The sequence below is a fragment of the Phoenix dactylifera genome, chromosome 16 (genome assembly GCF_051530095.1).
Source record: "Phoenix dactylifera cultivar Ajwa chromosome 16, Ajwa_hap1_PhDact_Kaust_v1.1, whole genome shotgun sequence".
Lineage (NCBI taxonomy): Eukaryota > Viridiplantae > Streptophyta > Magnoliopsida > Arecales > Arecaceae > Phoenix > Phoenix dactylifera.
In genome coordinates, this window is record NC_143205.1 from 2426772 (window position 1) to 2439251 (window position 12480).

At 39.1% G+C, this 12480-nt stretch overlaps 2 protein-coding genes across 3 annotated transcripts; one reads left to right on the forward strand and one right to left on the reverse strand.

The window, feature by feature from the left end:
• Nucleotides 1-249: 249 nt before the first annotated feature.
• Nucleotides 250-7801, reverse strand: LOC148699701 (uncharacterized). The gene is made up of 2 exons (XM_088712876.2): nucleotides 7763-7801; nucleotides 250-1124 (listed from the first exon to the last, which is right to left on the reverse strand). The coding sequence occupies exons 1-2, from the start codon at nucleotides 7799-7801 to the stop codon at nucleotides 264-266; spliced, it is 900 nt and encodes a 299-aa protein (XP_088569002.2). The 3' UTR covers nucleotides 250-263.
• A 2716-nt stretch (nucleotides 7802-10517) lies between these two features.
• On the forward strand, nucleotides 10518-12341 carry LOC103716073 (protein STAY-GREEN 1, chloroplastic-like). Of its 2 annotated transcripts, none has more exons than XM_008803928.6 (4): nucleotides 10518-10987; nucleotides 11074-11247; nucleotides 11346-11510; nucleotides 11766-12341. In XM_008803928.6, exons 1-4 carry the CDS (start codon nucleotides 10859-10861, stop codon nucleotides 12093-12095), a joined length of 798 nt encoding a protein of 265 aa, XP_008802150.1. In that variant the 5' UTR covers nucleotides 10518-10858; the 3' UTR covers nucleotides 12096-12341. The 2 variants fall into 2 exon arrangements, with proteins under 2 accessions (XP_008802150.1, XP_008802149.1); XM_008803927.6 differs by having other exon boundaries at nucleotides 10520-10987; nucleotides 11346-11513.
• Nucleotides 12342-12480: the final 139 nt, after the last annotated feature.

The following is a 12480-nucleotide window of genomic DNA, read 5'->3' on the forward strand; positions in this document are numbered from 1 at the left end:
TGAGGCTTTTACCGACGCTTATAAGCGTGGGTAATTTTCTTCCCGACGCTTTTCAAAGCGTCACCAAAGCGTCGGCTATGTCGGAGTGGAAAAAAATTGCTGACGCGTTTGAAAAGCGTCGCTAAAGGTTATTTTTAGCGACGCTTTTAAGCGTTGCTAAAATTCCTCAAGCAGTTCAATTAGCGACGCTTTAAAGCGTCGACATAAATTTTTTTACAGAAAAAAAAATATAAAAATACCCAAGAAAACCGCCGCCGAAGCCATCACCGTGGCCGCCGTCGCCTCCTCATGATCCCCGCCATCTCCGCCTCTGCCGCTTCTGGATTGTCCGCCGCCGAAGCACTCTGCACACAGCCCTCGCAAATGCCCGGTGCGACATTGTTGTTCACAGCCACCACATCCCCCAGATCTCTCTCGATACACTCATCGTACTCCCTCGCCGCCGATGCAAAGTCCTTCGCCACCAAGAACCCCGGCGCCCGGTTCCTCCCCACCAAATTCTCGAACTCTACCCCCATTTCCTCACTCCTCAACCCCTCCACCTTCGCAAACGTAGCGTTGGCTCCATCGAGGTCCCCAATTTGGAGCTGGATGTAGGCCAGTCTCGAGAGGAGCACCGGATCGGAGGGCGATCGGAGCAGCAAATCGCAGATCAGCACCAGGGCGACGTCGAACTCGCGGTGGCAGAAGTGGTTGCAGATGAGAGAGCTCATCACCAGCACCTCCCTCCTCCGCCACCGATCGGCGGCGAAGGAGGAGTCTTTCTCCTCCGACGGCCATTGGTGGTCGCGGTTCTTGGAGCGGACGAAATCGAGGAGGAAATAGAGACGATCTAGGGTTTCGGGGCGATCACCGAGGGACTGGGGGAGGCTGGCGTAGAGGAGGCAGAGGGAGAATGGGAGCATGGAGCCCTGGCGGCCGGGGCAGAGATGGGGGTAGGACTCGAAGAGGAAGCGAGGGGAGCCGAAGGGGTCGGGGGAGGTGGGGAGGGGTTGGAGGGAGTCGAGCTCGGCGAGGGCGTCGGCAGGGCGGCGAAGCTTGAGGAGGGCAAGGGCGGAGAAGGTGAGGTAGACGAGGTGGTCATGGGGGCGAGAGAGGAGTGAGAGGGAGTGGGCGCGGGCGACCTTGTCGAGGGATCGGGAGAGGGGAGGGGATTTGTAGAGAGGAGGGGGGAGGGGGCGAGCGGCGGAGAGAGAAGGGGAGGGGGGCGGCTGGATGGGTTCGGGATCGAGAGGAATTTGCAGGGAGGAGGGGAGGAGGGGATAATGGCCTCCGACGACGCTTTCTAAAGCGTCGTTGGGAGGAAAAAAATAAAAAAAAAGGAATTTTTGCTTCCGCCGACGCTTAAAAGCGTCGGCCCAAGCTACCGATTGCGACGACGCTTATAAGCGTCGGCGGAAGCCAGACTTCCTAAAAAATTACCGACGCTTCTACTTAGCGTCGGCAGACAAAAGTCGGGAAAGATAGTTTTTCTTGTAGTGTTAGTAGCACCGAAAATAATATCATCTACATAAATCTGCACAACTAACATATTTTTGTTTTCCTTTTTCAAAAATAGAGTTGTATCAACATTTCCTCTAGAAAATTCATGGTCTAATAGAAATTTGCTAAGTCTTTCATACCATGCTCTAGGGGCTTGTTTTAGGCCATAAAGTGCTTTATTTAGTTTATAAACATGATTGGGGTATTGATGATTCTCAAAACCAAAAGGTTGTTCTACATAAACTTCCTCATTAATATACCTATTCAAGAAGGCACTTTTTACATCCATTTGGAATAATTTGAAATCTTTATTATATGCAAATGCTAGTAACAATCTAATTGCCTCAAGTCTAGCTACAGGAGCAAAAGTCTCATCAAAATCTATACCTTCTTCTTGATTATAGCCCTTTGCTACTAGTCTAGCCTTGTTCCTAACCACAACTCCATTTTCATCAAGTTTATTTTTGTATATCCATTTAGTTCCTATTATTGAGTATTCAGTGGGTCTTTCAACTAAGTTCCATACTTTATTTCTTATAAATTGGTTAAGTTTCTCTTGCATAGTATTTATCCAATTTACATCACTTTCAGCTTTTTCTATATTTTTAGGTTCTAAATGTGAAACAAATGCTAGATGATTATTTAAGTTCCTAAGAGAGGCTCTTGTTCTAACAGGTTGAGATGGATTATCTAAGATTAATTCTTTAGGATGATCGTGAGCATACCTCCAAGCCTTTGTAAGCCTATGTTCGGCAATTACATCCTGGCTTGTTGTAGTTTCTTCAACTTGCTTGGGTTCATCCTCTTGTAGAGTCATGTGATCCATCTTTTCTTCAATTATTCCTGCATCATCATCAAATACTACTCTCTTGTTGGAGGAAGCATCATTAGAATTATCAAAAACAACATGGATGGATTCTTCAATTACAAGGGTTCTTTTGTTGAAGACTCTATAAGCCTTACTTGATGTAGAATATCCCAAAAAGATACCTTCATCAGATTTGGAATCAAATTTACCCAAGTTATCTTTGCCATTATTATGAATGAAACACCTACATCCAAACACATGAAAGTAGTTTACTTTGGGCTTTCTATCTCTCCAAAGTTCGTAAGGTGTTTTCTTTATAATTGGTCTTAATAGAACTCTATTTAGTATATAACATGATGTGTTAATGGCTTCTCCCCAAAAATACTTTGGGAGGTTACTTTCACACAACATGGTTCTAGCCATTTTCTCTGGGATTCTATTCTTTGTTTCCACAACTCCATTTTGTTGTGGTATCCTAGGTGCAGAGAAATTATGAGTTATCCCCTTTTTACTACAGAATTCATCAAATAGATGATTTTCAAATTTCGTTCCATGATCACTACTAATAGCTATAACTGAAGCATTTCTTGAGTTAGTTACTTCCTTATGAAATTTCTTAAATACTGAAAATGCTTCATCTTTATGAGCTAAAAACATGATCCATGTGTATCTAAAAAAATCATCTACAATGACGAGGCCATACTTATTTCCACCAAGGCTTGTGGTTGTAGTTGGTCCAAAAAGATCCATGTGAAGTAGTTCAAGGGGTCTAGTAGTAGAGACACAATTTATGGATTTAAAGAAACTTCTAGATTGTTTGCCATATTGACATGCTTCACAAATTTTATTTTTCTCAAATTTTAGCTTTGGCAAACCAATCACAGAATCTCTTTTAACTAATTTTAATATTGTATCCATACTTGCATTACCTAATTTACGGTGCCATAACCAACTTGCATCATTGACTTTAGAATTACTAGCTACTAGGCAACGGGCTATTATTGGCGAGATCTTCAAGATCTACTACATAAACATTGCCACGTCTTATTCCTTTGAATACTAAGCTATTGTCAATTGAGTTGGTTATGATGGATAAAGATGGCTTAAACAGAACATCAAAACCTCTATCACATAATTGACTAACGCTAAGTAAGTTATACTTAAGACCATCTACAAACCGTACATTATCAACGAAGGTTGAAGGAGTGATTTGTATTTTACCTATACCAATGATGTGACCTTGGTTGTTGTCTCCAAAAGTCACCGCGCCTCCCTCTTTAGGTTCTAGGGTGAAGAATTGCTCCTTGTCACCCGTCATGTGTCTTGAGCAGCCACTATCCAAGTACCAACAGTGTTTGTTGATCTTGGCTGCAAGACACTCATACACAAGAAAATCATACAGTTTTAAGTACCCAAGTTTTCTTGGGTCCTTCAAGATTTGTAATGTTGGTTCCTTTTGGAATCCAAATCCTTTTAATCATTCTTTTAACTTCAGTTTTTTTGTAGTTACATACATTTGCTATATGTCTTACTTTACCACAACAAAAACAAGTTATATTTTTGGTTTTACTTTTTCCGATTTTTACAAAAAAGTTTTTAAGAAATTTTTGCTTGTTGTTAGGCTTATACCCTAAACCGGCTTTATTAAATACAGCTCTTTGATTATTAAGAATCATGTCTAGTTTTTCAGAACTAAAGCTAAACTTCTCAACTATAGGTTTATATTTTTCAAGTTCTTTTGTTAAGTTCAGTTTTTCTGTTTTTAGTAAATTTAGATCTTTTGTAAAGTTATCTTTCAGAGTTCGGTGACTGTTTTTAAGTTCTGAAACTTCTTTAGTTAGTCTTTCGTTATCTTTAATTAAAGTATTAGTTTTTTGAGTTAGCAATTGATTGCTTGTTTTAAGTTCTAAGTTTTCTTTGATGATAGAGTCCTTGTCCTTAATTAACTTATCGTACTTATGAGTGTAAGATTGATTAGTTAGTTTCAATTCTTTATTTTTAAGGTTTATTGTCTTATATTCATCCATTAGTTCATTAAAAGCATCATACAATTCATCAAAGGTAAAATCTAAATGTGTTTCAGATATTACCTTATTTTCGTTTGCCATAAAACAAAAATTTGCTTTTTCCTCTTGTTCCTCATCTGATGATGATGATGATTGATCGGAGTCTGTCAAAGTGGTGACAAGAGCTTTCTTCTTCTTGTATTTGCTGCCCTTCTTCAGCAAGGGATAGTCGATTCTGAAATGTTTCGGCTTCTTGCATTCATAGCAACCGATTCTCTTACTTTTTCTTTCCTTACCTTTGTCCTTGTTGTAGGAACTTGAGGAACCTCTCTTCTGATGAAAGGACTTCTTCCGGTTGATGAATCTTTTGAACTTTCGCACGAGAAGAGCCTCATCTTCATCTCCCTCATTGTCTTCTTCTTCACTGCTGCTACTGCAAGAGGGATCCTTGTTAGAAAAAGTAGACTTAAGGGCAATTACCTTTTTCTTGTGGGAGGACTCTTCTTCACTATGTTGCTTCATTGTGAGCTTATGTGTCATGAAAGATCCAAGAAGCTCCTCGAGTAACAGTTTGTTCAAGTCTTTAGCTTCTTGGATCGCCGTTACCTTGGCTTTCCATGACCTTGGTAAAGATCGAAGAATTTTCCTGACAAGGTCACTGTTAGTATAACTTTTGCCAAGGCTTTTTAAGCCGTTGACAATATCAATAAATCTAGTGAACATGCTAGTGATGGTTTCATTAGATTCCATTTTAAACAGTTCATACTTATGAACTAGCATGTTTATTTTAGATTCCTTGACTTGATTCATGCCCTCGTGGGTCACTTCAAGTCTATCCCATATCTCTTTTGCAGAATTGCAAGTAGAGATTCTATTGAATTCATTATGGTATAAGGCACAAAATAGTACATTCATTGCTTTAGGCTTGGATAAATATCCTTATCCTAGCCTTTCAATAGGTGTAGTTAGTTCCATTGAAGAATGGAGGCCTATTGGTGGATTGCCCCTCGCTAAGAGAAGATCCAAAAGGGGTTGTCATTTTGATCTTTTACTCTTTTAATATATGAGCTACAGCTCTGATACCACTTGTTGCCCAAGAAGACAACCCAAGAGGGGGGTGAATTGGGTTTGTATTAATTCTCGACCAATTAAAAACTATGATTAGTAATTAACTAAATCTATTGCAAGTAAATTAGTTAAGTTACTAGATGAAGTGAATGAAGAGAGAGAGAGAGGACAGCAGCCAATACAAACACAAACTAGTTTATAGTGGTTCGGAGCTAACCCTTGCTCCTACGTCCACTCCCCAAGCTTCACTTGGGAGTTCACTATAATCCCTTAGATTACAGCCGATTGTTTTACAAGTTCACAACCCAACTTGTTGTTTTCACGAGATCACAACGAACTCGGTCGGTTTTCACAGGCTTACCGACTAGAACCATTCGATTGTTTTTCCGGGATCACAATCAAACCCTTACACCGTTGGTTTTAACTTTGGCTCACCAACTAATCTTACAACCCTTAATTCAATCTCCTGATTGAATCAAGTAAGAAAAGTAGTGTTTGAGATTTCACTTAAAAAGCTTCTAAACAAGCAGATGTGATAAACAATAAATGCAAAGTAAAGGTTAGAAGCCCTCAAACAGATTTTGGAATGGAAAGTTGGGACTTTTCGATTTCTGAATCTCCTCTGAAAAGTACTGGAGATTTGAGGACAGTAGGAGAGCCTTGAAAGCGAAGAAAGTGCTTGTCGGATGGAGTTGAATGCACCTCTTCCTTCTTTTGCTTGTATTTACTCTTGAGAACTCTTGATAGGTGGAAAATCCTTTTTACTTGAATGGAATAGCTCTCTTGATGTCTACTACTGTTTACTCTGGCTATTTAAACAGTCTCTTTTGAAAAATAGCCGTTAGACATTGATTTGTGGCCGTTCTGCACAGTCTGCATCATCTGACAATGTATCCATTGGGGTCGGAGTCGACTCGCTCGATCTGGAGTCGACTCGGCTGTTGCTGAAGTCGACTCATGCTTTACTGGAGACGACTCATCCACTGTTTAGAATTTGAATTAAAGTACTGTTCCGACCCGAAGTCGACTCGGGCCAACCCTGGAGTCGACTCGCCAAGATCTGGAGATGACTCGTCATTTTGGAGACGGCTCGTTCTCAGGATTTCAGAGATCTATTTTTCTGCATTTCTCTCTCGAGTCGACTCGGATCATCTTGGAGTCGACTCGGCTCTTAGAGACCGAAAAACTGATCCTCTGTCTTTCGAGTTGAACTGCATCGGAGTCAACTCGCACTTTATTGGGGTCGACTCGGCTGACTTGGGGTCGACTCTCGTATTCTTGGAGTCGACTCGTTCACAGGGTCACTATGTTTGGTTTTCTGTCTTTCAGTCTGCTTTCCTCTGAGAGTCGACTCTGGCATGTTTAGGAGTCGACTCACCAAACGTTGGAGTCGATTCGCATCTTTCTAAAGTCGACTCGGTAACAGGATCTAAAAAACACTTCTCTGCTCGATGCTCTTAAAGATAAATTCACATATATTTGTCTGAAACACTAGATTGAATTCATTAGTACAACATTAAATATACTCAAATGCTTTGAGCTCATCAAAATCAAATAGGGGTATAATCAATCACTCCACACTAGGGTTCAACCCCTGAACCAAAAGTCGACCTGTAGGTCGATCCCTCTATTCTAGCAGACTATAATAGCTAGTTTTTTAGCACAAAAAAGGTACATGAAATAGATCCTTATCACTCTCCAATGGTATCCAACGGCTAGTATACACTCTCCAGCCTATTCTCTATAAGAAGACTTCCGAAAGGTGAAGAAACAAAAAAAAAATTAAGAGAGAAAGCATTCAAAGCACAAAAGTATTCATTGAGTGAGAAATATTCAATACAACTTCAACAACCACTTCAAGAGTATTCATTAAAGATTCTCAATTAAAGTGCACATCAAAAGGGTTTCTTTGGGCAATTCTAAAGAGCTTTAATTGGTTTTATTTTTGCTCATTAAGGAGATTTTATTATATTTATTGTATATTCAAAGTTTAATCATTGTATCACTTTGTATTTGTGGGGACAAGTTTCGATTGAGTTAAAACTTGGATCCATATCTTGAAATAGTGTATAAGGCTTGCTCGTGCCCAAAAAATGAGTGACTAGCTTGGAAAGAGTTAGGATTATTTTGTTGATGGTATCTGACATTGTAATTATTTGTGGAAAATTAGTGGATTGAAATTCTCAAGTAAGAAGCTTGGGGAGTAGATGTACGTGCTGGGTTTCGCACCGAACCACTATTAATATTTTGTATATGTGGTGTTTTGATTGTTTGTATTGTGTATTTCATTTATACTTTGTTTGCCATTTATTCTAGCCATTGCACATCACATATAGTTCGTAAATTTTAAAAAACCCAATTCATCATATTCTTAGGCTACATAACTGGGCAACAATACCACTCGAATTCTCATTTCAAATCTTTTCGAAAGTTCCATCAACGCCCAAGAAATTGCACCAAAATGATGACACTTTGAGAATCTCAGTCGATGCAAATATTGCTTCCAAAACTTCTTGCACGATCCCAAAAATATCCAAGTATAACTTCGGTCAGTTCAAAAGTGCTTCTTCACCCTAGCAGAAAATAATCTTAGGCTCGAAAGTAGGGGCAAGTGATATTGTGAATATTTACCTACTGACTTCAGGGTAAACTGAAGTTCCTAACCTTAGTATTATAAGTACTTAACTTTGGTGATAGCCAAAGTACCATTCTGGGATCAAGCAATAGGGAAACACTACGTATCTCATCAAAGACTATTTGACGACTATTGATGCCTATCCTGAATGTGGCTACGATCTTGGCAATAGTTACACCAACTCGATCATAATTGCACGATTAAAGCGGTTATTACCTCGTGCCTGATGTGGAAGCCTTTATTGTGCAATTATTGTACATCATGAAGAGCTATTGTTGGGCAGTTATTGCATGCCCCGTCAATTTCAGTAATAGACAGGACCCATCCTTTATATGGAGGGAACCAGAGGACTCTCAGGTAAGTTATTCTCACAACTCTACTCTCTCTAAAAACTCTCTTCTACTATTTCCATAGAATTCGACTAAGCTGAGCATCAGAGTCCCTCACCAAAAAAACTCCAACAAGAGGACTTGATTTTCAAGTTGGTTCAATATTCTGGAAGACCAATCAGCTGCATCACTAACATCTCCTTTATCCATCAACATAAGATGTTTTACCGCGGAGCATCGCCAACCTCACTTCCACCTTGGTTTTTTACAGACCTCGACCTATACTTCAAATTCTAATGGCAACAGTAATATGATAATAACATTCTCAAGTACATCTAGAGGAGTTGTTCTGTATTAGAACCAGAGCAATTCAGACCATAAGATTGGCAGCACATTTTTTTGAAATTTTTTGCGACATACCCTCCTAAATATTAGAATTTATGTAAATACCCTTCCAAAATCGATATTTGTATGTATATCCTCGTCAAACACTTATTTGATATGTATTTTTTTCTTTTTCTTTTTTTACGTATGCACCCATGCCATCTAACGTCGTTAAGAAGTTAGAGATTTAAAATTGAAATGACAAAAATACTATTAATGGGTAAACATACAAAAAAAATGTTTATAAGGGTATACATGCAAATAGCAATTTTGGAGAGTATTCATACAATTTCATATATTTATGAGGGTATACACACAAAAAAAAAATCTTTGAATATTTGCATAAATACTCTTTTGAATATTGAAATTTTCATGAATGCCCTTCAAATTGATATATAAATTGCATGAATTGAAAAAATAAAATTAGATTTTTTTATGTAAACCCTTCTAAATATGTGAAATTACATGATTACCCTCGCAAAGTATTATTTGTATATATATATATATATCCTTATAAATATTTTTTTTTGCATATCTATCCATTAAGAATATTTCAGTCATTTTTAATTTTAAACTACTAATTTTTTAACGGCGTTAGGTATGGATATATATGTAAGAAAAAAGAAAATAAAGGCTATATACATAAAACAAGTATTTTATGAAAGTATACATGTAAATATCAATTTTGAAAGGGTATTCATGCAAATTTTAATATTTAGAAAGATATGTATGAAAAAAGAAGAAGATTATTTAGAAAGATTTTATGAAAAAATCTGTGAATATTTGCATAAATACTCTTTTAAATATTGAAATTTTCATGAACGCCCTTCAAATTGATATAGAAATTGCATGAATTGAAAAAATAAAATTAGATTTTTTTATGTAAACCCTTCTAAATATGTGAAATTGCATGATTACCCTCGCAAAGTATTATTTACATATATATATATATCCTTATAAATGTTTTTTTTACATATCTATCAATTAAGGATATTTTAGTCATTTTTAATTTTAAACTACTAATTTTTTAACGGCGTTAGGTATGGGTATATATGTAAGAAAAAAGAAAATAAAGGCTATATACGTAAAACAAGTATTTTATGAAAGTATACATGTAAATATCAATTTTGAAAGGGTATTCATGCAAATTTTAATATTTAGAAAGATATGTGTGAAAAAAGAAGAAGATTATTTAGAAAGATTTTATGAAAAAATCTGTGAATATTTGCATAAATACTCTTTTAAATATTGAAATTTTCATGAATGCTCTTCAAATTGATATAGAAATTGCATGAATTGAAAAAATAAAATTAGATTTTTTTATGTAAACCCTTGTAAATATGTGAAATTGCATGATTACCCTCGCAAAGTATTATTTGCACATATATATATATATCCTTATAAATGTTTTTTTTACATATCTATCCATTAAGGATATTTCAGTCATTTTTAATTTTAAACTACTAATTTTTTAACGGCGTTAGGTATGGGTATATATGTAAGAAAAAAGAAAATAAAGGCTATATACGTAAAACAAGTATTTTATGAAAGTATACATGTAAATATCAATTTTGAAAGGGTATTCATGCAAATTTTAATATTTAGAAAGATATGTATGAAAAAAAGAAGAAGATTACTTTGTATATTTGCATTCAGAACCTCAAATCTCTTAGTTTTACTTTACGTGCTGGTTTTAACTCTCCAGGTTGCACCAAGACAAGGCCTCTTCGTCTTTTAGCTGAAAAAATGAAGACAGCGTGGAAGTTTTGCTTCAAAGCTAGAACAAAAAAGCAGCCGCCAAGTCTCGCGCGATCACCATTCCCACACGCATACTCCCACCGAGATGCCCGGAGCTGTCGTCTCCCCGTAAGCAACGAAGAAAGCAAAGGCTCTAGATCTCTCCCGCAGTTCCCATATATTTCGTCTACATCCTATAGCCTCAGCCCTCGGCACACGCGATAGTATCCCAGACAGAAACCTACTCCCATCAAATCTGTGGAAAATTAGAGAGAGCCTTGACTCTGTCCAACTTCTCTCCTAGCCTTGGAATCTCCAATTTCCACGCTATTTTTCTCTTCCTTCCTATTCTTCTTATAGTTTTCTTTGTGCTCTATTCCCAGTTTCCCCATTTTGAAGGCCATACAGGATGGGGTGCAGCACTACTCTGTTCCTGGTTCCTACCCAATTAAAGCAACACCCTTCTTCCTTGGATCTCAAGAGAACCCCCTTCCTCCTCCTTGGGAAGCGGCCTAGACGAAAACGAGCCATCGTTCCGGTGAGCTAGCTTTTCGAATTCCTCTCGTCTCCTCTTTCTACATAACTAACTCGAGGAGTTGATATGATTTGATTTGATTCTAATAGGCGGCGAGGTTATTTGGGCCGGCGATCTTCGAGGCGTCCAAGTTGAAGGTATCGTTCCTCGGAGTCGATGAGGAGAAGCACCCCGGGAAGCTCCCCCGGACCTACACCCTCACCCACAGCGACATCACCGCCAAGCTCACCCTCGCCATCTCCAACACCATCAACCGCGCCCAGGTTTTATTGCAACCACCACCCTTCTCCTCAACTCATAGAATCCAAAGAAAAAGAAAGAGACTTGTACTTACTCGGTTATTTGCATAATCCAACAACAGCTCAAGGGCTGGTACAACCGGCTTCAGAGGGATGAGGTGGTGGCAGAGTGGAAGAAGGTCCAGGGCAAGATGTCCCTCCACGTCCACTGCCATATCAGCGGCGGCCACTTCCTCCTCGACCTCATCGCCAACCTCCGTCACTACATCTTCTGCAAGGAACTCCCAGTAGTGCGTCCTCATTCAATTTGTTAGAATCATTGATTGATGGATTATACCAAATTTAGCCAGCTTTATCAAATTTTATCTCAATTGTTTTATAATTGATTGTGCCAAGCTTAATTGGTTTAATCCTATATAAATGCTACTTCTAAAAATACAATTCTCTTTGCCCTTTTTTTATTTTTATTTTTTTAACATCCTTGGACTATGTCCTTTCTCTTTCGGATTCTGTTGTTATTTGATGTGCGTTTTAATTTGTAGGTGTTGGAGGCGTTTGTTCATGGAGATAGGAATCTGCTCAACAATTACCCGGAACTGGAGGAGGCTCTGGTGTGGGTCTATTTCCACTCTAACCTGCCGGAGTTCAACCGGGTGGAGTGCTGGGGGCCGCTTCGTGACGCGGCTTCGGGGGGGCGGGGGGAGCCCGGGGAGTCGCCGCTGCCGCCGCCGCCGCCGGGGTCGTCGTGGGAGTGGCCGCAGCGGTGCCCGGTGGACTGCGACTGCTGCTTCCCGACCCGAAGCTTGATCCCCTGGCCGCATGACTTCGACTTCCACGAGAAGTACCGGGAATCCGCCGGGCAACCGCAGTAGCAGCGAGGTGATGAAATGCTCCAGCAATCTAAACTCTGGTGATCGAGTAGCCTTGGGTTAAAAAGGGGGAAAGAAAAGCAGAGTCCATTGCTGATTCTTTAAAATATTGAATTCTGCTCCATAAACCATGGTGTATACATTCGCATAAAATTGTGCTGTAAAAAGAACCGATTGTGTAAATAGTTGAAGGAAATCCTGTAGCTTAGAATTACTCAATCCAATTGGATCTCCTGCGTGATATGACAAGAGCTGTCCATGCAGGAAGATAAGATGGCACTCGCACAGCTACTAAATTGCCCGGGCCCAGACGAACGGTGCGCCTATGGAGGTTTTGAAGCGTAGTGAGATGAGAGTTTCGTGTTAATTTGAATGGTAGGAAGGTGAA